The 27,290-nt window shown below is 44.8% G+C and overlaps 2 protein-coding genes across 4 annotated transcripts in view; both read right to left on the bottom strand.

Annotated features, from left to right (window-relative positions):
• Positions 1-1,116: 1,116 nt before the first annotated feature.
• GINS4 (GINS complex subunit 4) lies at positions 1,117-25,141 on the bottom strand. Its single transcript, XM_032229466.1, has 8 exons — positions 25,133-25,141; positions 14,161-14,298; positions 10,688-10,774; positions 9,645-9,758; positions 8,614-8,711; positions 7,357-7,445; positions 5,557-5,647; positions 1,117-1,611 (listed from the first exon to the last, which is right to left on the bottom strand). The coding sequence occupies exons 1-8, from the start codon at positions 25,139-25,141 to the stop codon at positions 1,515-1,517; spliced, it is 723 nt and encodes a 240-aa protein (XP_032085357.1). The 3' UTR covers positions 1,117-1,514.
• The window catches only part of GOLGA7 (golgin A7), a 32,136-nt gene continuing 21,852 nt past the window's right edge, over positions 17,007-27,290 (bottom strand). For 2 of the 3 annotated variants that reach the window (XM_032229476.1, XM_032229474.1), the window contains exons 4-6: positions 26,440-26,541; positions 25,133-25,197; positions 17,007-18,247 (exon numbers count right to left, since the gene is read on the bottom strand). In XM_032229476.1, the coding sequence (XP_032085367.1) occupies positions 25,150-25,197; positions 26,440-26,541 (150 nt within the window). In that variant the 3' untranslated portion in view covers positions 17,007-18,247; positions 25,133-25,149. The remainder of the gene's footprint in view (positions 18,248-25,132; positions 25,198-26,439; positions 26,542-27,290) is intronic. The other variant, XM_032229475.1, reaches the window with a different exon arrangement.

The raw sequence follows: 27,290 nt of genomic DNA, 5'->3' as shown, positions 1-27,290 counted from the left end.
AATGCAGTATTGTAATGAAATCTTTAGCAGGGATGCCCAACTCACCCCTCCCCATTTGTAGACTGGCACTGGGCCGTGGCATGCCAGCAACCAGGCTGTGTAAACAAGTGAGAAGCCCCGTCCACGGAATGCAGGCATCAGGCGAAACCAGTCACCCTCCTGTCTGTGTAAAGCATCCCCATGGTCAGATGATTTACATTTGAAAGCTTGACAGTTGATTCATATTTATGATGGCTGCAATGTCCCGGGGGTCACGTGATCATCTTTTGCAACAAGTGAAGTCCATGAGGAAACCACCAGATTCACTTAGCAACCGTGTTACTAATCGGACAACTGCAGGGATTCCCTTAACGAGCGTGGCAAGAAAAGTCGTAAAAGGAAGCAAAACTGACTGAACAAATGTCTTACTTAGCAACATAAATGTTCAACTGGCTTCCTGAGAGCATGGAGCAAACTCTTTGTCCCGACAAAAACCCCTTTTATTAATTTCCTCTGAATTCTGCTCATTCACATCCAGCAACGTCTTTTGAGGGAGGATTTACGGTCACAGACTTTCCCTGGCTTGGAGAGCTACCAGGCCAACATCTGCAAAACCTGGCAAGGAGTCTCGGAGAGTCATGAACCAATTAAGCGAACAAATTGTCTCCTGCAAACTCCACCCCCCCTTTCCCTCCTCTCTTATTTCCTCTGGGAGGGGTCATTTATTATCCCCCTATGGCCTTACTCCCAAGTCGACCCCTGTTCTTTTGCTGTTCCCTTCATCTGGCAACTCAGTGCATGTGCACACAGGGAACATGCTCCAGCTGTTCTTCTGCCACACTGATATCCGACTCCGAAGGCAGCTGATAACTGGCAAATGGCTCTGGCCACCTCTCTGCCTCCGACACAGAGCCCTCATCAGAGCCTTCCCCAGACTCCAGGATTGGCCCAGGTGCCTCCCCAACCTCCTCACTGTCTGAATCTGCTGCCAACTCTGCTGGTGGGCCCCAAGAAGGACCTAAAGAGTGAGACATGCCTCTTTCCCTCAACCCTCCTCCCCCCAAATTAAAAGAACCCAACAGCTTGAAACCAGCTTCTCCTGTGACCTTGCCATGCCCTGCAGCTCTGGATGATTGGGGGAAAATAATTAAAAAGTTACCCACTCTTTGCTATACAATGTTATATTTTTATTCCATGGCTGGAACCTGGCCCTTTCAGAACAGGCCTACTGCCACCTGCTGGACAGGTAATGATATGTCCTTAAAGTTGCTGAACTGGACCATTCCACTTTCCCGATCTTTTCTCCCTCCCTTTCCTTGGAGTGAATAGGAGCCTATTTCCCAGGGATGGAATTGCATGCCATTGTTTCAGCAGCACAAACAGCCATTTGGGAATCAATCAATCAATCCAATGCTGGAATCAAACCAGTTGAATTAAATTCCCAAAGTTAATCGCCAAGCACTGGCTACCCGGGCACACAGGTCAGTCTTAGGATTGGTATCTTGGCTAAAAAGGCATGTATAAATCCATCAGGTCTAAATGAGCTGAACTGCCCCAGAAGCCACCAAGGGAGAAATCGTCTTGTAGCGGATCAGATGTTGGGAGTTTTCATCCAGGTCAATGACGTACTCTCTGAAAGAGATAGAAAGATAATAAAAACAGACTGTTCTCATAATTCTATGCACACTTATTCGTCAGACTTTATTTCTCAGCTTGTTTTTTTTGCAGTTCAGTTTCTACAAATAGCACAGAATGTTCTTTCTTTCCATTCTTTCTTCCTGTTACAATAGCCCTATAGTGGGTGTCGGCAACCTGTGGCTCCAGAGCCTCATGTGGCTCTTTCGTGCCCGTGCTGTGGCTCCCTGTTAGCTGAATCCACCACTGGCTGCCTCCGCCCCTTGCCCTCCCCTTCCAGTCACTCCTTGCTTGGCCTGAGAAAGTAAGGGTGAAGGCGGGGGATGGAGACTCGCTCCACATTCCAGAGCGAGAGCGAAGCGCTCCTGTACTCTTGATTTAAATCATATAGTAAAAAGCACCCAAAGAAGAAGAAGGAACATCATCAGCAAAACAATAAACAAAAAAACCAACCCTTGGCTGTTTTGGGAAATGGTTCAAGAGGGAACACATACGAGAGGGAGACAGAGACAGACAGATGAGAGACAGAGATAGAGACGGACAGAGAAAAAAAGAGAGGGACAGAGAGAGAAAGAGACAGACACACAGAGATGTGTGTGTGTGAGAGAGAGAGAAAGAGAGAGATCAGAGACAGAGAAAAAGAGGGACAGAGAGGAAAAGAGAGGGACAGAGAAAGAGAGACAGAGACAGATACACAGAGATACACAGAGAGAGACAGAGCGAGAGGGGGGGAGGGAGGGGAGGAGGGGGGAGGGAGGGAGGGAGAGGGAGGGAGGGAGGGAGAGAGAGAGAGACAGAGAGAGAGAGAGAGAGAGAGAGAGAGAGACAGAGACAGAGAAACACACACTCACAGATACCTGCTTCCCACAGAAAACACCAGGAGCCACAAAACCTTGGTAGGTGTGGCTGGCTGAGTCATGTGACTGGGTGAGAGTGAGTGATGTCGAGTTGGCCACATCTACCCAGGTTTGTGGCTCCCGATGTTTTCTTTTCTGTGGCAAATAGATCCAAATGGGTCTTTGAGCATTTAAGGTTGCAGACCTCTGCCCTATAGGGTGTGTGTGTGTGTGTGTGTGTGTGTGTGTGTGTGTGTGTGTGTGTGTAACAACAATTATCTTCTTGACATCTTTTTGGGGTTAAACGAAAGGTCCCCACATAAGCCCTTCTAAGCCCCTGGAGAAAAAGCGAGTATAACTTTAACACATACAAAATTAATTCAGGCTTTCCATATCCCATCCCACCTTTTTTTTAAAAAAAAAATGCTGAGAAGCCTTTTTGAAGGGAGAACTTTTCAAGGGCAGAGCTTGAAAGAAAAGCTCAATGTTATAAATTTAGCTTTAATGGGTTTTGGATGAAATGAAATCCTGCCCTTTGGAAGATCATCTCCCCACCCCAAGTAAGGTTGGCCTCAACTCTATCGATCTGCCAGAAAAAACCCTTAAAACTTGGTTCTGTCTATAAGGTTGGACATCTGATGAAAATAAGGAGCCCCCAAATGGCTGCACTGCAAGTAGGATTTTGAATTAAGTCTATTTGTTTACAGTTTTAATTTATTTTAATGGTTTTTAATAAAGGTAAAGGTTCCCCTTGCACATATGTGCTAGTCGTTCCCAGCTCTAGGGGGCGGTGCTCATCTCCATTTCAAAGCCGAAGAGCCAGCGCTGTCCGAAGACATCTCCGTGGTCATGTGGCCGGCATGACTCAATGCCAAAGGTGCACGGAACACTGTTACCTTTCCACCAAAGGTGGTCCCTATTTTATTACTTGCATTTTTACGTGCTTTTGAACTGCTAGGTTGGCAGAAGCTGGGACAAGTCACGGGAGCTCACTCCATTACAGGGATTTGAATGACCGAACTTACTGATCGACAAGCTCAGCGTCTTAGCCACTGAGTCACTGCGTCCCCTTATTGGTTTTTAATAGGCCTGTTTTAATCTTAACTGAATTGTTTGTGCTACCCAGAGTTACACACACGAGTAGCGACTGCATTAAATTTAATACAATGAAAAGAATAATTTAACGACTTTATCCCACTCCTTTTCCACATCCTTAACATTTTCCCTCTCTTCTTAAAAGCGGAAGGGAGGACATCTTGCACCAATTCCGGGTAAAAATCTCAACTTTTGGGAGAGATCTTTCATGAATCAAAGTGGAGCCAGAGGTTGCCCAGATCCCTCCTCTGGCTGACTGAACTTCTGCAAACAGTAAGACCGAGTCCAGCTGCACTAAACACTATAATGAAAGAGCAAATTTCCTTCTTTATATTTCCTTCCTTCGAGAAATCCCTTCGCTTGAATCTGCAGTGGAACATCTGATCTGCACCCAAAATGGGAAGTTTTGACAATCGGACAACCGTCTTTCAGGACCACACACTATGTGAGGGCCAAAGAGGAGGGAGAGAGGGAGGGAAGAGAGGAGAACCATTTTGGTGTCCTGAAAAATCTCATTGGCTGATCAAAAACCCACCCGATGCTGTTTTCTAGCTATTATCTTTTCTCTTTCTCTTCTCTTTCTCAACCGTAGAAATGCTGGTAAATTTTAGGAGAAACCCTCCCATACTACCACCTCTTACAATACTAGACCACACAGTATCAACAGTAGAGACCTTCAAATTTCTAGGTTCTGTCATATCTCAAAACTTAAAGTGGACATCTAACATCAAAAACGTCATCAAAAAAGCACAACGAAGAATGTTCTTTTTGCGCCAACTCAGGAAGCTCAAACTGCCCAAGGAGCTGCTGATTCAGTTCTACAGAAGAATGATTGAGTCTGTCATCTGCACCTCCATAACTGTCTGGTTTGTCTCTGCAACCCAACAAGACAGACACGGACTTCAGAGGATAATTAGAACTGCAGAAAAAACAATGGCTGCCAACCTGCCTTCCAATGAGGACCTGTACACTGCACGAGTCAAAAAGAGGGCTGTGAAAATATTTACAGACCCCTCACATCCTGGACATAAATGGTTTCAACTCCTACCCTCAAAATGACGCTATAGAGCAGCGGTGGCAAACCATTTTTGGCTCGCGTGCCATAAGTGGGGGAAGCGCAGGGGGGTCATGTGAGGGCGTGCTGCACCCATAATGCAATGCACGACCCCTTCCCAGTGCGCATGTGTGCACTACAGGCGCGACTCTGCATATTTTGCATGCTTTTTTCGCCCTCCCCAAGCTCCAGAGGCTTTATAGGAGCCTGGGGATGGCGAAAACAGCATCCCCCGGACACCCTCCAGAGGCTTCAGGGACTTTCAGGAGGTTTCCCTGAAGCCTCCGGAGCAGTCAAAATGACCCTCCAAGCAAACCGGAAGTCCATTCCCAAACTTCCGGTTTGCCCATAGGGCCGGTTTTTTGCACTCTGGAGGCTTCAGGGAAGCCCATGAAGCCTCCAGAGGGTCTCCGGGGAGGGTGCCATAGGTTCACCATCACTGCTATAGAGCACTGCACACCAGAACTACTAGACACAAGGGCATTTTCTTTTCCAAACGCCATCACTCTGCTAAACAAATAATTATCTCAACACTGTCAAACTATTTACTAAGTCTGCACTACTATTAATCTTCTCATCGTTTCTATCACCCATCTCCTACCGTTTAAGACTGCAGGACTGTAACTTTGTTGTTTGCATCCTTATGGTTTATACTGATTGTTTCCTAGTATGATTTGATTGCTTATTAGTAACCTTGCCTATCACTAAGTGTTGTATCTTTTTATCCTTGATGAATATATTTTATTCTCCTTATGTCCACTGAAAGCATTTGCACCCAAGGAAAAATTCCTTGTGTGTCCAATTACACTTGGCCAATAAAGTATTCTATTCTATTCTATTCTATTCATTCCAATATTCTATTCTGTTCTATTCTATTTGATTCATTCCAATATTCTATCCTATTCATTCCAATATTCTATTCTATTCTATTCTATTGTTGCCAACAGAACTTCCAACCTCTGTTCATCATGCTCCGGCTCCACCATTATATTTTCTTGTCTCTCTTTCACTCTCAAGAAGATGAAGGCATCCAGGTTGGGCTTGGGAACTGCCAAGAAAGATGAGACAGGAGAAAAAAAAGTTTTCTTCAGCAGCACTTTGACAGATCTCCTACCATAATATATGACAACACGAAGTTCTGCTAAGTCTCTCACTATGTCTGTGTACACATGTTATTGTTATTAGCATTAGGGAAGATGGTTTTCCAAGGCCAGGCTTAATAGCAGTAACTGTGAGAGGGATCTTGGAGTGTTAGTGGACAACCAATTAAATAGAGCCAGCAGTGTGTGGCAGCAGCCAAAAAAGCTAATGCAATCCTAAATTGCATTAACAGAGGGATAGAATCAAAATCACATGAAGGGTTAATACCACTTTATAATGCCTTGGTAAGGCCACACTTGGAATACTCCATTCAGTTTTGGTCGCCACAATGTAGAAAAGATGTGGAGACTCTAGAAAGAGTACAGAGAGGAGCAACAAAGATGATTAGGGGACTAGAGGCTGAAACATATAATGAACGATTGCTGGAATTGGGTATGTCTGGTTAAATGAAAAGAAGGACTAGGGGAGACATGATAGCAGTGTTCCAATATTTCAGGGGTTGCCCCAATGAAGAGACCGCTGGGTACTTGAGAGACCGCCTCCTGCCAATTACCTCCCATAGACCCATTAGATCCCACAGATTAGGCCTCCTCCAAATTCCATCTGCCGGCCAATGCCGGCTGTCGACCACCTGGAGGAGGGCCTTCTCTGTGGCTGCTCCGGCCCTTTGGAACGAGCTCCCCGTGGAGATTCGGACCCTCGCCACCCTTCAGGCCTTCCGGACAGCCGTTAAGACCTGGCTGTCCCAGCAAGCCTGGGGTTGAGTTCCCCCCCTACTTGAATTTGCTGTGCTTGCTGTGTTTTTTAAATTGTTTGTATCGTTGTCCTCTTTTGTCTTACTTTTCTGTATTTGTTCCCCTTCCCTTGGTTTTTGTTCAGCCACCCTGAGTCCCTTCGGGGAATAGGGCGGCTTACAAATCGAATAAACTCCAAACTCCAAACTCCAAGAGGGAGTCAAGCTATTCTCCAAAGTACCTGAGGGCCGGACAAGAATCATTGGGTGGAAACTAATCAAGGAGAGAAGCAACTTAGAACTGAGGAGAAATTTCCTGACAGTAAGAACAATTAATCAGTGGAACAGAAGTTGCCTTCAGAAGTTGTGGGAGCTTCATCACTTGAGACTTTCAAGAAGAGACTAGACTGTCATCTATCAGAAATGATGTAGGCTCTTTCTGGGTGGGGTGGGGTGAGGGGTTGGACTATATGACCTGCAATCTCCCTTCCAACTCTGTTAATCTGTAAATATATCCTTGCTTGGCCCAAAGGTGCAGCCCCTCTCCCCCATCCCTTTCAGGGATGTCATCTGCAGCTCTCCAGCTGCTTATGGGGCTAAGGTAGAGGTGGGATTCAGCAGGTTCTGACCAGTTCTGGAGAACCGGTAGTGGAAATTTTGAGTAGTTTGGAGAACGGGCAAACAACATCTCTGGCTGGCCCCGCCCCCATCTATTCTCAGCCTCCTGAGTCCCAGCTGATCTGGAGGAAATGGAGATTTTGCAGTAACCTTCCCCTGGAGTGGGGAGGGAATGGGGATTTTATAGTATCCTTCCTTTGCCATGCCCACCAAGCCACGCCCGCAGAACCAGCAGTAAAAATCTTTGAATCCCACCACCGGCCTAAGGGCTGGACCCTGATTTCCCTTCCTGAATTCTTACTTACCAGCCTTGAGGAACTCAACTTTCTGAAGGTTTGGAGGCATATGTCTCAGGGCAACATTTTTGAGATGGTTCTCTGTGTTTGCCAGGTACCTGAAAAGAAGAGATGGTTTCATTGTAAAGAAAGGAAGGACGAGGCTTCCTATTTCACTTGAGCTATGCAGAATGACAAAATGCAACTACAGTGACATAAACAGAATACTGGAGGCAGTGTTTGCTCATCTGTGCCCTAACTACTCCACCCTACCACTGGGGGAAGATTTTTCCTAAAACAATCAACTTCTATTTTGAAGTTTCTTTGTTGTACAAACCATAAAAATAAATGTAAGCTTTTGTTCCAGAGTCCTTCCTCTAAAAGGGAATTCTTCTTAGCAAGAGCAAGAGCACTTAAGACCACCTCGGAAGGATGGAAGGCTGAGTCAACCTTGAGCCAGTCAGGATTGAACTGCTGGCAGCTGGCAGTGGGCAGAATTAGCCTGCAATACTACATTCTAACCACTGTGCAGGCAGGCAGGAAAGAAGATAGCAATAGCACTTAGACTTATATACCGCTTCACAGTGCTTTACAGCCCCACCCTAAGTGCTTTACAGAGTCAGCCTCTTGCCCCCAACTATCTTTCTCCTCATTTTACCAATCTTGGAAGGATGGAAGGCTGAGTCAACCTTGAGCCAGCCAAGATCGAACTGCTGGCAGTTGGCAGAATTATCCTGCAATGCTGCATTCTAATCACTGGGAGGGAGGGAGGGAGGGAGGGAATGAAGGAAGGAAGGAAGGTAGGTAGGGAGGTGGGACTTTCAGGTTATCCATCCCTATAGTAGATCACTAAGCAGAAGAACTTAGGAGGCAGGGAGGAAGGGAGCGTGGGAAGGAGGGAAAGGGAGGGAGGAAGGGAGGAAGGAAGGAAGGAATAACACTTAAGATGTATATACTGCATCACAGTGCTTTACAGCCCTTTCTAAGTGGTTTACAGAGTCAGCCTCTTACCCCCAAAAATCTGGGTCCTCGTTTTACGGACCTTGAAAGGATGGAAAGCTAGGTCAACCTTGAGCCACTCAGGATCGAACTCCTGGCAGTGAGCAGTGAGTTAGCCTGTGGTACTGCATTCTCACCACTGCACCACAATGGCTCTTTTCATTGAAACCATTTGAAATAAATTGTACATTAAACTATCTTTCTTCTCTGGGTTGCCTAATTGGGGCCCAGCTTACAAAGGCACGACCCTAGAACTCAACCTCCCCCCCGCAACAAATTTTTACTCACTCTTTGGCAAAGGCAAACTCTTCCGGGGACAAGATAGATGGATTTCCTTCTGCCCGAGTCTTTTCCTTCTCCAGGACATGGGGGAAATATTTCTCAATCTTTCAGAAGAAATACACAACGAAGGTAAGAATATACAGACACTTCTGCTTTGCTGAAAGCCAGCAATGGCATAGAAAACCTCTGACTTGGCTAATGTCCCTTTGCTCTAAGCCTCTGGGCTCAAGGAATCTACCACTTGTTACTAACAACGCTTCCCATTCTTCAAAGTCTGTTGAAAAGAACCTCTACAATAGTAACAGTGCTGGATGGAGTTGGTTTAATATATCTGGCAGAGCTTAGATTGTAGAAGCAAAGACGGGCGTATCAAGAAGGCATGTGAACAGGAGAAATTCATAGAAAGGAGAGGAGGACAAGAATATTTTCACAATCATTAAAGATTACAGATTGACAAGAGTTGGAAAGGACCTTGTAGGTCATCTAGTCCAACCCCCCTCCCAAGCAGGAGACCCTACACCATTTCTGACAGATGGCAGTCCAGTCTCTTCTTGAAAGCTTCCAATGATGGAACTTCTGAAAGCAGCTTCGGTTCCATTGATTTCCCTGTCAGGAAATTCCTCCTTATTTCCAGGTTGAATCTCTCCTTGCTCAGTTTCCATCCATTATTCCTTGTCTGGCCTTCAGGTGCCTTGGAAAATAGCTTGACCCCACCCCCTCTCTGTGGCAGCCCCTCAGATATTGGAAGACTGCTATCATGTCTCCCCTGGTCCTTCTTTTCATTAAACTAGCCATACCCAGTTCCTGCAACCGTCCATCATATGTTTTGGTCTCCAGTCGCCTAATCATCTTAGTTGCTCTTCTCTGCACTCTTTCTAAGAGTCTCAACATCTTTTTTATAGTGTGGTAACCAACACTGGATGCAGGATTCTAGGTGCAGCCTTACTGCCTTAGAAACAGCCCAAGAACACTTCTAAATGCTTCTGCCATTCACAATTGGGTTGGGTTTTCAATTAAACCCTGGTGAAGCCATTTACCTTCCGAAGTCGGCAGCGCAAGTAACTGCTGAGAACGTAACGGATTCTTTCCACTTCCATACGATGAATGCTGATTTTTAGGTCGCCTTGTTTGGCTCGTTTCAAATTCTCTTCCTATGGGACAAATAACAATGGTTTAAAAAAAATCACTGTAATTTTTCAATAGACCAGAGATTCTCAAATTTCATTACACAACCCTTGAAAATGATTGTGTGGTTTGCTCTTTTTGAAAAAAATATATTACAGGTGTCAGGCCTGAAAGCCATCTTTTGCATTGGGCCTTCCGGCCTGCCACATTTCAATGCTGTGGGAAAATGGGAGGGGAGATTATATGGAGTATGAAACATATATATAGTCCAATGGGAATGGAGAGTTTACAGTATCCTTCCCTTTCCATGCCCACCAAACCACGCCCACAGAACCAGTAGTAAAAAAAGTTTGAATCCCACCACTGTGCCACACTAGAGCTGAGGGATAGGGAGGGATGGGGGGGAATAGTGATAGCTCGGGCTTTGTAGCCAAAACAAAATACTTTCTCTTGGGAACCAAGGACATTTTCATACCTGGTCAGAGGAAGACGGAGTGATGTCACCAGGCAACCACACAGCACCGTGATTGGACCATGTGATTGTTTTGAGAAAGTGACAAACTTTTACTTTTAAGGAGGTGAAAATCATGGGAGCCTTCAGAGTCAGTTTTCACCAGATATGTGCCAAAATGATACATCCAATAAATTTATTCTTTGAGGAATCGACCTGCCTCGGAGTTTTCCTTACTACTGGGAACATCCGATTTTCAGTGCCAGGAGGCCACTGCAACAGAAGTGAATGCCAAAAGCAGCATCACACCGATGTGATACAAGAGGTGTCCACCCCCATTGTGACTGTTTTGTGACATCACAAGTACAAAAAGAGCAGAGGTTGCACTGCAGTGGTGTGACATTACCCCCTATTGCTTTCCAAAAGAGAGTTACTAGGCTGGGACAAGAGTGACCTCTTGAACTAAAACCAGTCACATTCCATTTTCCTCTTCAGATGCCTTACCATGTGTTCAAGCTGCTCCATGACACATTCAACAATTTCTGTTTTGCTTTCTAGCAGCTCTGGGGCAAATTTCTCATTCATCCAAGCCTGGAGAATAACAGTAGAAAATGGCCATCAGGGTTACCATGGGAAACTTTTTCCTAGCACTCGCAGTCCTCTGAACGTCATGGTCTCAGCTCTCCAATGCTTTTATTATGGTCCTCAGAAGGTCCCTACTTATAGGGTGGCTCAGTGGCTAAGATCCTGAGCTTGTCGATCAGAAAGCTCGGCAGTTCGGTGGTTCAAATCCCTAGTGCCGCGTAACGGAGTGAACTCCCGTAACTTGTCCCAGCTTCTGCCAACCTAGCAGTTCAAAAGCACATAAAAATGCAAGTAGAAAAATAGGAACCATCTTTGGTGGGAAGGTAACAGCGTTCTGTGCACCTTCGGCATTGAGTCATGCCAGTCACATGACCACGGAGATGTCTTCGGACAGCTCTGGCTCTTCGGCTTTGAAATGGAGATGAGCACCACCCCCTAGAGTCAGGAACGACTAGTACATATGTGCGAGGGGAACCTTTACCTTTAAGTAGGTCCCTTCTTCCAAATGGCTGATCAACAGCTCCCATCCTCTCTGACCACTATGGCCATGATAGCGAACCTGTGGCACACGGAGCCATGTCACTTGGCACGTTGGCATCGCCCATTCTTGTTCTGGGTTTCTGCTGCACATGCACACAGCAATCAGCTGGCCTTCGTGTGAGCTGCAGTGCTAGAAACTGGAAGAACTGGTTTTCTGGTATGTACATGCGTGCCGGCCAGCTGATCGTCACATGTGTTGTGCAACATTAACTGGGAGACTAGCTGACGTTAGTTTTCTGCTGTGTGCATGCCCACTGGGCAGCTCCTCTTCTGGGTCGCGTCCCAGACAAGTGTGGCGCGCTCCCTTTTCAGCACTCGGTGCTGGAAAGATTCACCATTACTGCACTAAGGGCTGAATATGAGATCTGATACTAATACTCTAATTTAAAGGTGTCAGGGCTGACCATATTCCTTTCATTCCCCTATCACAGCCCAGAGTTCTGCATATGCATATATAGTTTTACAGAGGACAGATTGAGTCTGTCATCTGCACCTCTATAACTGTCTGGTTTGGTTCTGCAACCCAACAAGACAGACACGGACTTCAGAGGATAATTAGAACTGCAGAAAAAACAATGGCTACCAACCTGCCTTCCAATGAGGACATGTAACACTGCACAAGTTAAAAAGAGGGCTGTGAAAATACCTACAGACCCCTCGCATCCTGGGCATAAATTGTTTCATTTCCTACCCTCAAAATGACGCTATAGAGCACTGCACAACTAGACACAAGGACAGTTTTTTTGCCGAAGGCCATCACTCTGCTAAACAAATAATTCCCTCAACACTGTCAATCTATTCACTAAGGCTGCACTACTACTATTATTATTATTCTCATCGTTCCTATTGCCCATCTCCTCCCACTTATGACTGTATGACTGTAACTTTGTTGCTTGTATCCTTACGATTTATATTGATATTGTTTCCTGATTGCTTATTTGTACCCTATGACTATCATTAAGTGTTATACCTTATGATTCTATTGAATGTATCTTGTCTTTTTATGTACACTGAGAGCATCTGCACCAAAGACAATTTCCTTGTGTGTCCAATCACACTTGGCCAATAAAGAATTGAACTCTACTCTACTCTACTCAGCAACAGTGGTCAATGCCTGGAATGCTCTACCGGATTCTGTTCTTACAGTCTGAAACCCCCATAACTTTAACCTTAAACTGCCTACTCTGGATCTCACCCCATTCCTAAGAAGTCTGCATAACTCCATTGTTACATCCTTAAACCCCCACAGCTTCAACCTCAAACTGTCTACCGTGGATCTCACCCCATTCGTAAGAGGTCTGTAAGGGAGCATGCATAAATGCACCAGTGTGCCTATCATCCCTGCCCTACTGTCCCCATTTATTTGTACCCATTTCCTGTGTTCATGTCCATGTTTATACTTATACCTGTTATCTTGTACATGTTTGACAAACTAAATAAATAAAAGTTGGAAGGGACCTTGGAGGTCTTCTACTCCAACCCCCTGCTCAACAAGAGACATTCCTATCCCATTTCAGACAAGTGACTGTCCAGTCTCTTCTTAAAAACCTCCAGTGATGAAGCACCCACAACGTCCCATCCACAAGTTACTGTCCCGGAGCCAGGTTTTGTCTAATAATCCTTCACCCTTACCAGCTTATCCCAAAGTGGAAGTTCCCTGTGCATTTTCCCAAAACCAGAAAGATTGACTGCCATTTGTCAGAAACAACAACAACACAGTTGGAAGGGACCTTGGAGGTCTTCTAGTCCAACCCCCTGCTTAGACAAGAAACCCTACACCACTTCAGAGAAATGGTTATCCAACATTTTCTTAAAAACTTCCAGTGTTGGAGCATTCACAACTTCTGGAGGCAAGTTGTTCCACTGATCAATTGTTCTAACTGTCAAGAATGGTGTAGGGTCTCTTGCTTGGATGTCTGTGTGGGTGTTGGACTAGATGACCTACAAGGTCCCTTCCAATTCTGTTATTCTGCTATCCTCCTCCCATCTATCCTTCCTCCCTTGCTCTCTCCCTTCTCCATCCCTGGAGGTTTTTAAGAAGAGACCAGGCTGCAATCTGTCAGGAATGGTGAAGGGTCTCCTGCTTGGGGAGGGAGGGGGGTGTTGGACTAGATGACCTATAAGGTCCCTTCCAACTATATTATTCTGCTATTCTCCTCCCTCCCTCCCTGCTTCCTTCCTTCCCTCTCTCCTTCCCTCCTTTGTTCCTTCCTTCCTTCCCTCTCTACCATCATTTGTTCCTTCCTTCCTTCCATTCCTTTCTTTCCTCTCTCCCTCCCTCATTGTTCCCTCCCTCCCTCCCTCCCTCCCTCCTTCCCTCCTTCTCCATCACTGGAGGTTTTTAAGAAGAGACCAGGCTGCCATCTGTCAGGAATGGTGTAGGGTCTTCTGCTTGAGTGTATGTGTGTGTGTGTGTGTGTGTGTGTGTGTGTGTGTGTGTGTGTGTGTGTACACACACTAGATGACCTACAAGGTGCCTTCCAACTCTGTTAATCTGTATCTTAATTAACAAAGGTGGGAAAGATCAGGATAGCTCAATCCAAAACGTGGCTTCTTGAACGACCCTCCCCCCGCTTATAAACGGAAACCTAATAGCTCGGGCTGCATCTCGGCAAGCTCAGTCCGGGTCAGATATACGTGTCAGCTGCATTCACACGGTTTTACGGACTTGAATGCAATTTCCCCGAGTTTCACGCCGCTTGCAACTTCTTTTCCTTCTCCCCACACCCCCCGCGACTTTCACTTAAGCCCGCGGCGCTGCAAAAGCAAAGGGAAGCTTTGCATGGAGCCCCCCGTTTTTCAAAAGTTCCCAATGAAAGGGTGGGGGTCCCCCAAAACCCTCCCGGCCTCACCTCCTCCAAACTGCAGATGAGTTGAGCCGGCGTGAGCACCACTTCATCGCTCCCCGCATCCGAGTCCAGCTCGGCCATTCCCGCGGCCGGACCCGGGTTTCCCCACCTTTTCCCGCCAGCGGTCAGTGACGTCAAACCCTCCAGCGCGGGAAAAGAGGAGGGATTCCCCCTCCTCGGGGAAGTCCTCTTCGCCCCGCCCCTATTCTTAAAGGGACCATCGCCGAGAAAACAAAAAGCCCTTCGTCCACGTTCCCATCATAGAATAGAATTCTTTATTGGCCAATTGTGATTGGACACACAAGGAATTCCATCCCTGGAGGTTTTGAAGAAGAGGCTGGACGGCCTCTTGTCTGAGATGGTATATAGGTGCTCCTGCTTGAGGAGGGGGCTGGACTAAAAGACCTCCAAGGTCCCTTCCAGTTCCTATTCTAGTGTAATATAATGAAGAACGGTTGCAGGAACTTGGCCTGGCTAGTCTAGTGAAGAGAAGGTCCAGGGAGACAGGAGAGCATCTTCCAATATTTGAGGGGCTGCCACAGAGAGGAGGGGGTCAAGCTATTTTCCAAAGTCTTAAAGCCTTAGTAAGGCTTAGTAAGGCTTTAAGAGTACTGCATTCAGTTTTGGTCACCATACTGTTAAAAATATGTGGAGACTCTAGAAAGAGTGCAGAGAAGAGGAACCAGGATGATTATGGGACTGGGGGCTAAAACATATGAAGAACGGTTGCAGGAACTGGGCATGGCTGGTCTAGTGAAGAGAAGGACCAGGGGAGACAGGAGAGCATCTTCCAATATTTGAGGGGCTGCCACAGAGAGAAGGGGGTCAAGGTATTCTCCAAAGCAAAGACCAGACAAGGAATAATGGGTGGAATCTGACCAAGGAGAGATTCAACTTAGAAATAAGGAACTTTATGTGAAACAATCAACCCATGGAAAAGAAGTTGCCTTTGGAGGTTGTGGGAGCTTCATCACTTGAGACTTTCATGGAGAGACTGGACTGCCATCTGTCACAAATGGTGTAGGGTCTCCTGCTTAGGCAGGGGGTTGGACTAGATGACCTACAAGGCCCCTTCCAACTGTTAATCGGTGTAACGTGGGAGTGGAGAGACTCCCATCGACTCACTAGGTTTTTTTAAGCACTTTTCCAACTGGACTCTGCGTGAGCTCACAACCAATTCCTTTTGCATTAGCCCAAGGCAGAGGGGGTATTGAGCTGGTTTGGATTGGTTCGCCTCCTGCCCTGGCTCTATGCCATCCTATTTACTCATGTTTTCAAGGTTGAGCGCATGCTCACATTTGCAAACTGGTAGGGAAGTAAGCGAATACCCTCCCCTGGCCCAAGGGGACTAAATATCCATGGTCATGACAAGTAGACTTCCCCCCTCCTTTCTCTTTAAGTTTTCATGTCCTCTATTTTTTGTCCATGCTGTTTGCTTTTGGTTTGTCAATTCGTAACTGACTTAAATGAAACTGGTCAGAATAGAATTCTAGGATGACTTATGGACTTAGATTCTGCTTTGGTTTTTGATTGCTGCTTTGCATTTTATTTCAAAGATGTTCCTACCCCTCACAGAGCAGGAAACAGTACTATTTTCATCAGAAAGGGTGGCAAAACCAAGAATTTATAAACCTACAAATCATTGGATATATTTGCAACCCCAAAAATAATCTGTGTGGTTTTGATTCCTGAGAAGTTATGAGAGTATTCTGGCAATAAGTTAGGTGACTTTGTTGTGATGTTAACTTACAACAGTAAGATCAGTCTTCACAATTCTAGTCCTCAGTGATGCATTGCTGAAAAGAATGCATTACAATACTTTATCAACATGCAAAGATATCCGTTTTGGATCTCCTGTGTTCAGATCAGACTTTCAGACTGAGCTTGCAAATACATTTTTTTCTGCATTGAAATAATGAAAGCCAAGCTTTTTCAGCTTGAGGGTAAACCTTCTTTGGCTGGCAAATTACCTTTTCTCTCGGTTTTCAGCCAGAGATAGGAGAGAGAGAGAAATGCAGCCCAGAAGGTACCTTCGGTTTTCTTTCTAAAAACTGCCCCAACTGCGCTGGGCAGGAGGAAATGAAAAAACAATGGGCATGGAGGAAGTTAAAACTTAAGTCCTGTGCCTTGTGATTCATCAGGCCATAGGTTTTATTTCTTGATTTGCAAAGTGGGGGGGGGGGCAGGAAGTGAAAGCAGAGAAGTACTGTACTCATGTTATAAAGTCATGGTTTTCTTATGCTTAGAATACCATTAGCCACAGTTTATATGTCCTGATGGTTGGCTTCAAAAATCATGTGCCCCAAACAAACCACACAGCTTATTGCTATAGTGTGCACATTGCAACACTCGGACGCCACAAGCTTGGCTGAGAATGTAAGGTGTCAGGAAGGAATGAATGATAATCAAGCCAAAATTCTGATACACGAATTCCATGAGGATTGCACGGTATTTAGGGATACTTGTACAGCTGATTGCACAATTTTGTCACATCTGGGCAATCATGATTGGATCTAAAAAAAGCCATATTTTCTCTTCTTCCTCCAGCCCACGTGGAACAACTTTCCCTGAGATGGGAGGAGGGGCGGGGGAAATTATTTGTAGAAGTTAATTTGGCATGAATTCTGTCATCCGGCTAGTATGTCTCTTAGGCTGTCATTAAAATACTAAGGCTCAACTCCTTCATACAATTTCAAGATGTAATTTAAAAAGTTATTGCACAATGATGACAATATATCCAGTGCCATCTTCAGATGACTGTAATGCAAACCCTGCTTTGCTTCACCGTCAGAATAAAAGACCTTTAATCTCACTGTTATGAAACAAAAACAGCCTGTATTTTACACCAGTGGTAGCAAATGACCATTTATTTAAGAAAAAAAGGTTACTAAGCCATTATTTCCCAAAGTCAATTGTTAACGGGTGCAAAAGGCAAAATACTGTTACAGATTAGAAAAAACAACTCACAAGTGTCTATATATATATATATATATTTCAAATATCGAACTTTTAAACAGGATAAAGAAAACAAGGAAGAAAAAGGGACTGAGGGACATTATACACCTGAAAAACCTTGATCCACTACTGGCGTCTCTTCTATTGCTGAAAAGGAAATAAACAAACGAACAAACTATGCCACCAGTTTTAAAACTGGTCTTGTTTGGCAAATTCCTTTAATACCTGGTCACGAGAGAATAGCAAACTTCCCTACAGCAGAATTACTTTGCCATTTTAGAATCAAAGAGATACACAGAGTAACCCACATTTGCAAGAACAGGGGGGGACGGAACAAAGAATCTTTGATTTTTTTTGTGATACAGGGGTTAAAATGTTCCAGGTATTTTTCTAAGCATCGCGATGGAATGTCGAGCACGAGTAGAAGTACTGCAGAGACGACATCTGGGAAAGGAGAAATAGCTGACGCAGCAAACACCGTTTCTAGGTTGTCCTAAAACCTGTTTGGCCCTAAACTAAAACATCTAGAAAACCCCAAAACCATATTCATTACCTACATTTACATATTCAACATTTAAGGGGGGTGGGGGAGGAGAGCCGAGAAGTGACACTTTGGCTAACACGGCGTATTTTGGGCTGCCGCATTTTCCGCATGTTTTTAAACACACGGCTGACGGCTGCTTCTCATGAAATATCCCAAAATACGTCAGCTGTATGTAAAAATACCCCCACCCCCCTTTCCCCATTTCTTAGCGGAGTTGGTCAGGAAATATGGAGGCGTGCGTCCCTTCTTGGCAAATCAGGAGGTTGCACTTCATAAAGACGGGTCTCATTTTCGGAAATGCAACACACGGTTGCTTTCTTCTCCAGAAGCTGATTGAAGCCTCGAGTCCGCCGAGAGAGTTCCCACTGCCTTGAGGTCATTCCCAGTTGGTCTTCTGCCTGCCACTGGGGCTTCCAATAGAACAAAGCAAGGTGGATGCTGCCCACCTGGGCTGGGCTTCCCCCCACGAAAGAACAGGAGTCTGAAAAGTTAGTCCTTGTGTAAATGGCACTGTGGAGTTCAGGAAAGCAGAGGAAAAGGGTGTTAGGAGGACAGAAGAAAGCAAACGAGTGGAAACCAGTTCGCTGGTCCCTGGAGAGAAAAACAAAGCTTCATTAATTTAAAACTCAAAGCACAGCACGGCTGCTCTCAGGATTGTACATCATCCTGTTGGAAGGTAGTAGTGATACAAGGTTGTTGCATGGCTTTGCCCCTTGCTAAATGGAATAAAACCACAGCAGCTGAAGAGTGATTTCAAGTTTTAGAAAAGAGGGAGTAAGTGTTTTATCACGTTCCTACTAATACCACTTTTTCTTGTTTAACTTATTGGGAACAAATGGATGGTTTAAGGGCAGGGAAGTGTAACCTTGACAACTGTAAGACCTGCAGACTACAACTACCAGAATTCCCCAGCCAGCATGGAGTTAAAAGTCCCTACATGTCTTAAAAGTTGCCAAAGGTGGACACCCCTGATTTAGGGAAACAGTAGCCTGTTTTTGAGCACACACAATTGTAATTGTGCTTCTTTCTAATTTGCTTCTTTCTGCAGCAATTTGACAAAGGCAGCAAACTGAAGAAAGAGCTCGCTTCCAACCTTTCTTACAGGTTCTTCTCCTTCCAAGCGGTTCCAGCAGTTACTCCTATTGTAAGGCCTTCTAGCATATTTTATTCTGTGTCCTAAATACATCTTTAATTATGTCTGCTACTGATGCTGGGTCCCACAAGATATTCAATATTTGGAAGTCTTACAAATTGTCTCTTAAAAAAAGGCCGTCTTGAATGAGTCTGAATCCTCTTTTTTTCTACAAAGAACAGATTCACACAAAGTTATAATTTAAACAGAGCTTTCTGGACAATTCAGAGCTAGAGTCACAAATCATACTAAACATAAATCATTATGAACCTGTTCTGACCTAGGCTTCCCCAAAAAGCACGAAGCAGATTCCTGGTCCCAACAAAGCCCCTTTTATTAAACAAATGTGAATTCCTCTCATTTCCATTTCCAGCAAAGGCCTGGACAAACAGTCTTTCAAAGGTGAAGTTATGACCACAGACGTTATCTACCTTGAAAAGCTGCCATGTAAATATTTCCCAAACAAGGTGCTGTGCGAGGAAAGACTGGGCACAGAGTCTCTGAGATTCACGGACAGATCTTCACACTCCTGAAACGACCGAATTGTTTCCTGCAAACTTCACTCCTCTTTCGCTCCTCTTTTATTCCTCTGGGAGGGGCCATTCACCGTCCACCTGTGGCCTTACTTCCAAGTCGACCTGTTCTTTAGCTGTTCCCTTTGTCTGGCAACTCTGCGCATGCGCACACTGGGAACAGGCTTCAGTTGTTCCTCTGCCTCACTGATGTCCGACTCTGAAGGTAGCTGATAACTGGCAGATGGCTCTGGCCCCCTCTGCCTTCGACACAGAGCCCTCATCAGAGCCTTCTCCAGACTCCAGGACTGGCCCATGTTCCTCCCCAACCTCCTCACTGTCCGAATCTGCTGCCAGCTCCACTGGCGGGCCGCAACAGAACCAGTTACTGAATTTATACCTTCTCTGCAAAGAAACCCATTAAACAGTATGTTTCCCCCCTCCCCATTCTCAAGTCTTTTCTGATTCTTGGAGAATGCCTGGAGAAGATTTCCCTGGAGTTTTCTCTGCAGGTTTTTTTTTAGAACTGGCTTGCCATTGCCTCCTTCCTAAATACGAGAGGGAGTGACTGGCTCAAGACCACTCTGCTGATAAGGCCTTTTAGTTCAGTTCCAACCAGGGTGCAAGTCAGGAAAGTTGCCATCTACTCAAGCTCTTCCATCACCCACTGGCATGGCCGTATCTCATGCAAACTCTGGGAAGAAACGTCAACCTAGGTCATTCCACTGTGAGTCCTGGTGGTGCAGTGGTTAGAGTGCAGTACTACAGGCTACTTCTGCTGTGTGCTGGCTGCCTGCAATTTGGCAGTTCAAATCTCACCAGGCTCAAGGTTGACTCAGCCTTTCATCCTTCTGAGGTGGGTAAAATGAGGACCTAGATTGTTAGAGGCCATAGGCTGACTTTGTAAACAGCTTAGAGGCGGCTGGAAAGCACTGTGAAGCAATATATAAGTCTAAGTGCTATTACTACTTTTCTTCCTTCCTTCCTGCCTGCCTGCCTGCCTGCCCTGTGGTTAGAATGTAGTATTGCAGGCTAATTCTGCCCACTGCCAGCAGATTGATCCTGACTGGTTCAAGGTTGACTCAACCTTCCATCCTTCCGAGGTGGGTAAAATGAGGACCCAGATTGTTGGGGACAAGATTCTAACTGTGTAAACCGCTTAAGAGGGCTATAAAAGCACCATGAAGCGGTGCATAAGTCTATGTGCTATTGCTATTCCAATCAATAGGAAGTGGAAAAGCTACCTATGTCTAAGACAAAAGAGACATGATTTGGTGTGGAACTAGACATTAAAAGCTAGAAAAGAATTGCAGATAATGCCAACCCTGATCCCTCAATTGTTGCTTCTCCTCAAACATTTCTTTTACAATGTATATTACTGTCTCTTCCAGGAGAAAAGGCAAAGACAGTACAGGCTGTCCTCGATTTACAATTGTTTGCTCAGTGGCTGTTCAAAATTACGATGGCATTGAAAAAGTGACTTACGGCTGATTTTCACACTTACAACCATTGCAGCATCCAGCATCACGTGAACAAAATTTGCACACTCAGCAACTGGACACATATTTATGACGATTGTAGTGTGCCAGAGTCATGTGATCCCCTTTTGCAACCTTTTGACAAGCAAAGTCAAGAGGGAAGTCCAATTCATTTAACAATTGTGTTAACTAAACAACTGCAGTGATTCGCTTAACAACTGTGGCCAGAAAGGTCGTTAAAAGGGGGACGAAACTCCCTTAACACATGTCTCACTTAGCAACATAAATAATTCTGGGCTCGATTGTAGTCATACGTTGAGGACTACCTGCAATTAAGAAACCCAAGATTTAAAAGGCAATTTAAAATGTGAAACGTCTTCCTCAAAGCTCCCATCTCCAGGGGCTCGTTTGGAAAGAGAGCAACCAGAAAAAGGAAATAGCAGAACATCCTTATCTCTCCCCTTCTACTGCCCCAACATTTGTCAGGGGCCCACAGAATTACTGTATTTTTTGGAGTATAAGACGCACCAAGATTTTGAAGAGGCAAATTAAAAAAAAAAACGTTTTTGAACTTTGCAGACCTCCTAAAAACAGCCTTTTTTGTGTGAAAACGGGCCCATTTTCATCAAAAAGGGGCATGCATAGCTTTTAGGAGGCTTATAGAGTACTCCTGGGGGTTGAGGGGCAAAAATGAGCAAAAAAATCAGCCCATTTTTCGCTCATTTTTGCCCTCCCCAGTCCCCAGGAGCTCTCTGAAAGCCTCCTAAAGGCTGTGCATGACCATTTTGGTGAAGGATGCCGGTTTTGGGAGGCCAAAAATGCTGTATTCAGTGTATAAGACGCACCCAGATTTTCACCCTCTTTTTTGGGGGGGAAAGGTGTGTCTTATCATCCGAAAAATACGGTATAAGGTAGCAAACTTTAGAGATAACAATTGCTGGAGTGAAACCAATACCCCCGTGATGGCAAACCTATGGTATGCGTGCCACAGGTGGCCCCACAGAGTCCTCTCTGTGGGTATGTGCGCCGTCGCCAGCTGATCTTCTAGTTTCTGGCACAGTGGTCTTTGCTGGTGCCGGAGTGCCAAAAGCAGCCTGAAAAATGTCCCAAAACCAGGTCGTTTTTCGGGTAGTTTTCAGGCCATTTTTCAGGTCAAAAACAGCCTGAAAACGGCCCACCAAACGGTAAAAAAACAGGCATGCACTCACTGGCCAGCTGGTCTTTGGGTTTCTGGAGCTCCACGAAGATGAGCAGGCCGGCGCACATGTGCGTACCGAAACCCGAAGTCCAGCTGGCCAGCACACACATGTGCACCAGCCAGCTGGTCTTTGGGTTTCCAGCAAGCGCGCATACACACACATTCCAGTTTGAAACCTCAGTGCTGAAAAAGTTCGCCATCATTGCAAGAGCCCATTATCACTCTGGAATGTCCAGGTTATTTGTGGCCTAAAACGCACTAACAAATCTTCAGCCAGCACAAGAGATGGAAAATAGGATGGTTTCCAAGGGGAGGGGCAGAGGCTTGCACTAGTAGTTCAGCCGCCAAGAGTTGGGACTGTAAACGTCTTTAAACGGGCCCTCTTCAACCCACAGGAATGTTCAACCCAATATTCATTCACGCAAAATACACCGTAGGCGTCGAGTGGTTAAAACATCAGTAGCTGATAATCTATCACCTAAGATCAATATGTACCACTCCAATGTACTTTATCCTGATTTTGGGGTATATAATCCTCCAGGCAATGATGCAATTAGGCTCTTAAAAAAAGACTTTCTAAATTAAGAAAACGAAATGAAATTAGCATTCTTCAAAATGAAAAAGGTCTTCTGCAGTCACGACAGAAGCCCGAGATTGAAAATCAGGCTTGTCCGAGATTACATCTTTTCTATCCTGCTCTACGGAGTGGAGAGTTGGTCTTGGGCAGAAAGCCACTGGAAGGGACTAGAAGCCTTTGAAATGTGGATTGACAGGTGGCTGTTACGTGTAAGTTGGGTTGACAAAATAAGAAATGAGGAGGGGATAAGCCGCCTGGGAAAGCCAAGGGAAATCATCAAAACCATTAAAAAGCAAAAGTTAGAATATTTCAGATTTGTGATGCGACACCCAGAAAAATACAGCATACTTCACTTTATCCTCCAAGGCAGTGGTGAAATTCAAATTGTTTTACTACCGGTTCTGTGGGCGTGGCTTGGTGGGCATGGTGTGGCTTGGTGGGCATGGCAGGGAAAAGATACTGCAAAATCTCCATTCCTACCCCACTCTGGGGCCAGCCAGAGGTGGCATTTGCTGGTTCTCCAAACTGCTCAATGCCTCCTTCACTTCATCCTCCAGGGAAAGATTGAAGGCAAATGAGGTCCAGGCAGAAGATGATGATCATGGCTTCAAAATCTAAGGGACTTGTTGGGACAAAACTCAGCAGCACTTTTTCATGCGGCTGTTGACAATAAATAGGATTGCCAACATGATTGCCAACGTCCAATGATGGATATGGCACAAGAAGAAGAAATTAAGAAAATTATGAATTGCTAATTAATTATTAAGACATTTTACCACTTCATTCCAAAATGAGGTGGTTGCTTGTCTACCTAAAAATCCTCTTTTCTGGCTATCTTCTGTTCTAGTCAGGTCATTTTAGTCGTAATAAATGATTTAAAACCAAAAAACAAGGTGGGCTTGGAAATTGATTGCTTTTTCGGAGTTTTGGCACACTATTTGCCAGAACATCATGAAACCTCTTACCGGCTATAATATAGTTTTTCCAGCAGTTCTTTGCAATTTCTTTGGAAAGAACAAAAGTTTGCTTGAATCTGTACTTCCAAAACCTGGGCATCCTTTCGGTGCCCAAGACAGTTTAAATGGGGATAAGGACTACCACCCTGCCATTTATTGAGAGCATTCCTGTTATTTTAATTTGCAAGTTTTCCATCCAAGCCCCATAATCCCCACTTCCTCAGCCAGTCTGCGTTGGAAAGACTCCCACATGGTCAGATCTATGGTGTGCAGGTTGGCAAGCTAAAGCAGCAGGTAAATGGTCTAGACACAATTTATTAATCTAATTTATAGCCCACATCTTCAAGATCAGGGGAGAAAAGGAATTCTGGACCACACAAGTAAAAAAAAAACCAGCAATAATTTATTTAGCGGCCACTAAGGATGAGTGCTGCTTGAGCATATTACAATTAATTGCCCTTCCAAGCCCCAAAAGCAGATGTTTTTCCCATAATGGGGTTGCCAATTGAAGCAAGCCTCATACAACTTTATACTAAAACCAACACAAAAAATTATGTACAGGTAAAAGTTCCCCTCGCACTAGTCATTCCCGACCTTAGGGGGGTGGTCCTCATCTCTGTTTCAAAGCCGAAGAGCCAGCGCTGTCCGAAGACGTCTCCGTGATCATGTGGCCAGCATGACTCAACACCGAAAGCGTATGGAAAGCTGTTACCTTCCCACCAAAGGTGGTCCCTATTTTTCTACTTGCATTTTTACATGCTTTCAAACTACTAGGTTGGCAGAAGCTGGGACAAGTAACGGGAGCTCATTATGCGGCACTAGGGATTTGAACTGCTGAACTGCCGATCTTTCTGATCAACAAACTCAGTGCCTCAGTCACTGAGTCACCATGTAGGTATGTGTATGTACATGGTTAGAAGCAAATAAAAGCAATCTTTGCGTTGCTTTGAAATAAAGATGCCCATTACCCAGAGATTTCATTGAGGGCTGCATTTGGGGTTGTGTTTCACCTCAGTGGGTGTGGTCAACTCGACGTCGCTGTCGGGGGCACCTGTGGTGGCCAAGTGCTAAGGCAGGACTTCCCTCAGACCCTCCCTCATTATAATCTTCTTTCCTTCCTTCTCTCTTCCTTAGCCTTTCTTCCTCCTTCACCTCTTTATTTTTCCTCCTTTTTCTTTGCCTTTCCTCTTTCCTTTCTTCCTTTTCTGACCCTTCTTGGATACTCAAATGCAAAAGGAGAAATATTTCTCCTTTTGCTTTGTTTTTAGTTTGTTTTGCTAGCTCTCTGCCAGTGAAAATGGAGCTCCATTTTCGCTGGCAGAGGCACCGCAGGCTAGTCCTTTGCTGTTTAGATCTAAGCACCATGTAGGCCAGATCCGGCCTGTGAGCCTTGAATTTGACACCCCTGTTGTACATTATTATACTAGAACTTTGGGCTTTCGATTTGAAACTTCTAGATGTTATCAGTTATGAGGGACATATAATGTCTAATGTACTTAGGATACCATGAGAGGTGTTATTCCTTCAAGTGTTAATAGAGGAGTCAGGTAAGTAGCATTTTGGATAGGGAGGTCTTGGTGAAGCACGATTCAAGCTCAACAGTTACATGTTCGTAATGTTTACCTTCGACATCGAAAGGTTTATCTTCCACTGCTCACACCTCTGTCTTCATAAATGGTAATTTCAACCTGTATAGTGCATCTGTTAAGCAAAATATTCTGCAGGGCAAGTCAGAGAGATTAAAAACGAGGGAGATAATAGAGGTTACTCTAGATTTTCAACTTGACATCCTTCAGAAGCATTGGGCTTCTAACTTCCAGAATTGACACAGGGGCCAGGGGATCTTTCTGCTGACAGAATTGCCCCAAGAAGTAAAAAGACACACACACCCTTGGTAGCAAACTTGAATATTCAGAGATATGGAAGGGCATTTCTTCTAAAAGTCCATTGGCTAACCAAAATCTAATCACGGCACCTTAAATGACAGACCTGTTATTTGGAGATTATGACATAAAGGCCCGTTTCTACAGAATTAAGGAACAGAATTGAAATAAGTAAAAGTAACCATCATGGCATAAATCCTGGAACAGCAAAGTCATCAATAGTTTCACTCTTGTTCTGTCATTTACACAATACAATAGCAGAGTTGGAAGGGACTTTGAAGGTCTTCTAGTCCAACCTCCTGCCTAGGCAGGAAACCCTATATCATTTCAGACAAATGGCTATCCAACATCTTCTTAAAGACTTCCAGTGTTGGGGCATTCACAACTTCTGGAGGCAAGCTGTTCCACTGATTAATTGTTCTAATTGTCTGGAAATTTCTCCTCAGTTCTAAGTTGCTTCTCTCTTTGATTAGTTTCCACCCATTGCTTCTTGTTCTACCCTCAGTGGGTAGAAGAGTTTGACTCTTTCTTCTTTGGGGCAACCCTGAGATACTGTAACACTGCTATCATGTCTCCCCTAGTCCTTCTTTTCATTAAACTAGACATACCCAGTTCCTGCAAACATTTTTCACATGTTTTAGCCTCAAGTCTCCTAATCCTCTTTGTTGCTCTTCTCTGCCCTCTTTCTAGAGTCTCCACATCATTTCTACATCGTGGCAACCAAAACTGGATGCAGTATTCCAAGTGTGGCCTTACCAAGGCATTATAAAGTGTTATTAATACTTCACATGATCTTGATTCTATCCCTCTGTTTATGCAGCCTAGAACTGTGTGGCTTTTTTTTGGCCCACTGCTGGCTCCTATTTAAATGGTTGGCCACTAGAACCCCAAGATCCCTCTCACAGTTACTACTATTGAGCAAGGTACCACCTTAAAGTTATTTTTAAGTAGCCAAAATGTCGTTTTTTGAGTGCACGAAGGGATGGACAAAAAAAAAAGACAATCCAATAAACTTGCAAAAGTTTAGGAACCCAGAGAAAAAGATACAACTCTTAGTCCCCGCTCAATGGGGTCAGTCAAGAGGAGGCCTTGCGGAGCGTAGATCTTCTCGTTTTGCTCCTGAATGTATTTGGCAATTTTCTTTAGAACCTGGAATGAAAAGACAGAGGCATTGTTTCAATTCCAGTTGTCGCAAACTCTTGGTAATACTTTTAAATGACGGAGGTCTGACAGCAGGGGGATACATGAACATGTTCAAGCCCATCACACTCTCTTAGCCCAACTGAACCCCACATAAATATAATTGTGATGGGAGCCCTATATTGTGATTAAATAAAACACAGCAAATAAAAATACTGGTACTCAACTCACGTCAGTAAATCATATACAAAGGCTAATATCATCAGTTGCTATAGTAGCAGGAAATCATTGTATTATTTAACTGATATTAAATGGTGGCGCAGTGGTTAGAGTGCAGTACCGCAGGCTACTTCTGCTGACTGCCGGCTGTCTGTAATTTGGCAGTTTTGTTCTCATCAGGCTCAAAGTTGACTCAGCCTTCCATCCTTCTGAGGTGGGTCAAATGAGAATCCAGATTGTTGGGGGAAAGAGGCTGACTCTGTAAACTGCTTAGAGAGGGTTGTCATGTCAAGGTGCCATTGCCATTGCTATTAACATCATTCTCATGGAATAAAAAAAAAAGTCAGTTAGTCTTACCTGAACTGCATGTTTCAAAGGATGGTGTGGGAGCAGTCACAGCTGGGTATTGTCACGGCCCATCTGCCTGGAGACTGAGGTAAATCTTGAGGCCACACCTCTACCCCTCCCCTGACTCTCCAAATTAACCGATGATCCAGTCAAGGCGTCCCTAGAAGGAAGGGAACAGGGTAAACCCCCCC

Source organism: Thamnophis elegans, chromosome 13 (assembly GCF_009769535.1).
Source record: "Thamnophis elegans isolate rThaEle1 chromosome 13, rThaEle1.pri, whole genome shotgun sequence".
Classification (NCBI taxonomy): domain Eukaryota; kingdom Metazoa; phylum Chordata; class Lepidosauria; order Squamata; family Colubridae; genus Thamnophis; species Thamnophis elegans.
This window is presented reverse-complemented; position numbering and strand designations above follow the sequence as displayed.

Bases quoted from the DNA above. Each gene is read 5' to 3' on its own strand.
- GINS4 (XM_032229466.1), bottom strand. The intron at 7,446-8,613 runs GTGAGTAAAAAT...TCTTCTTTTCAG, and splicing joins GAGTTTGCCTTTGCCAAAGA to GTACCTGGCAAACACAGAGA. The intron at 5,648-7,356 runs GTAAGTAAGAAT...CTTTCTTGGCAG, and splicing joins AGTTGAGTTCCTCAAGGCTG to TTCCCAAGCCCAACCTGGAT.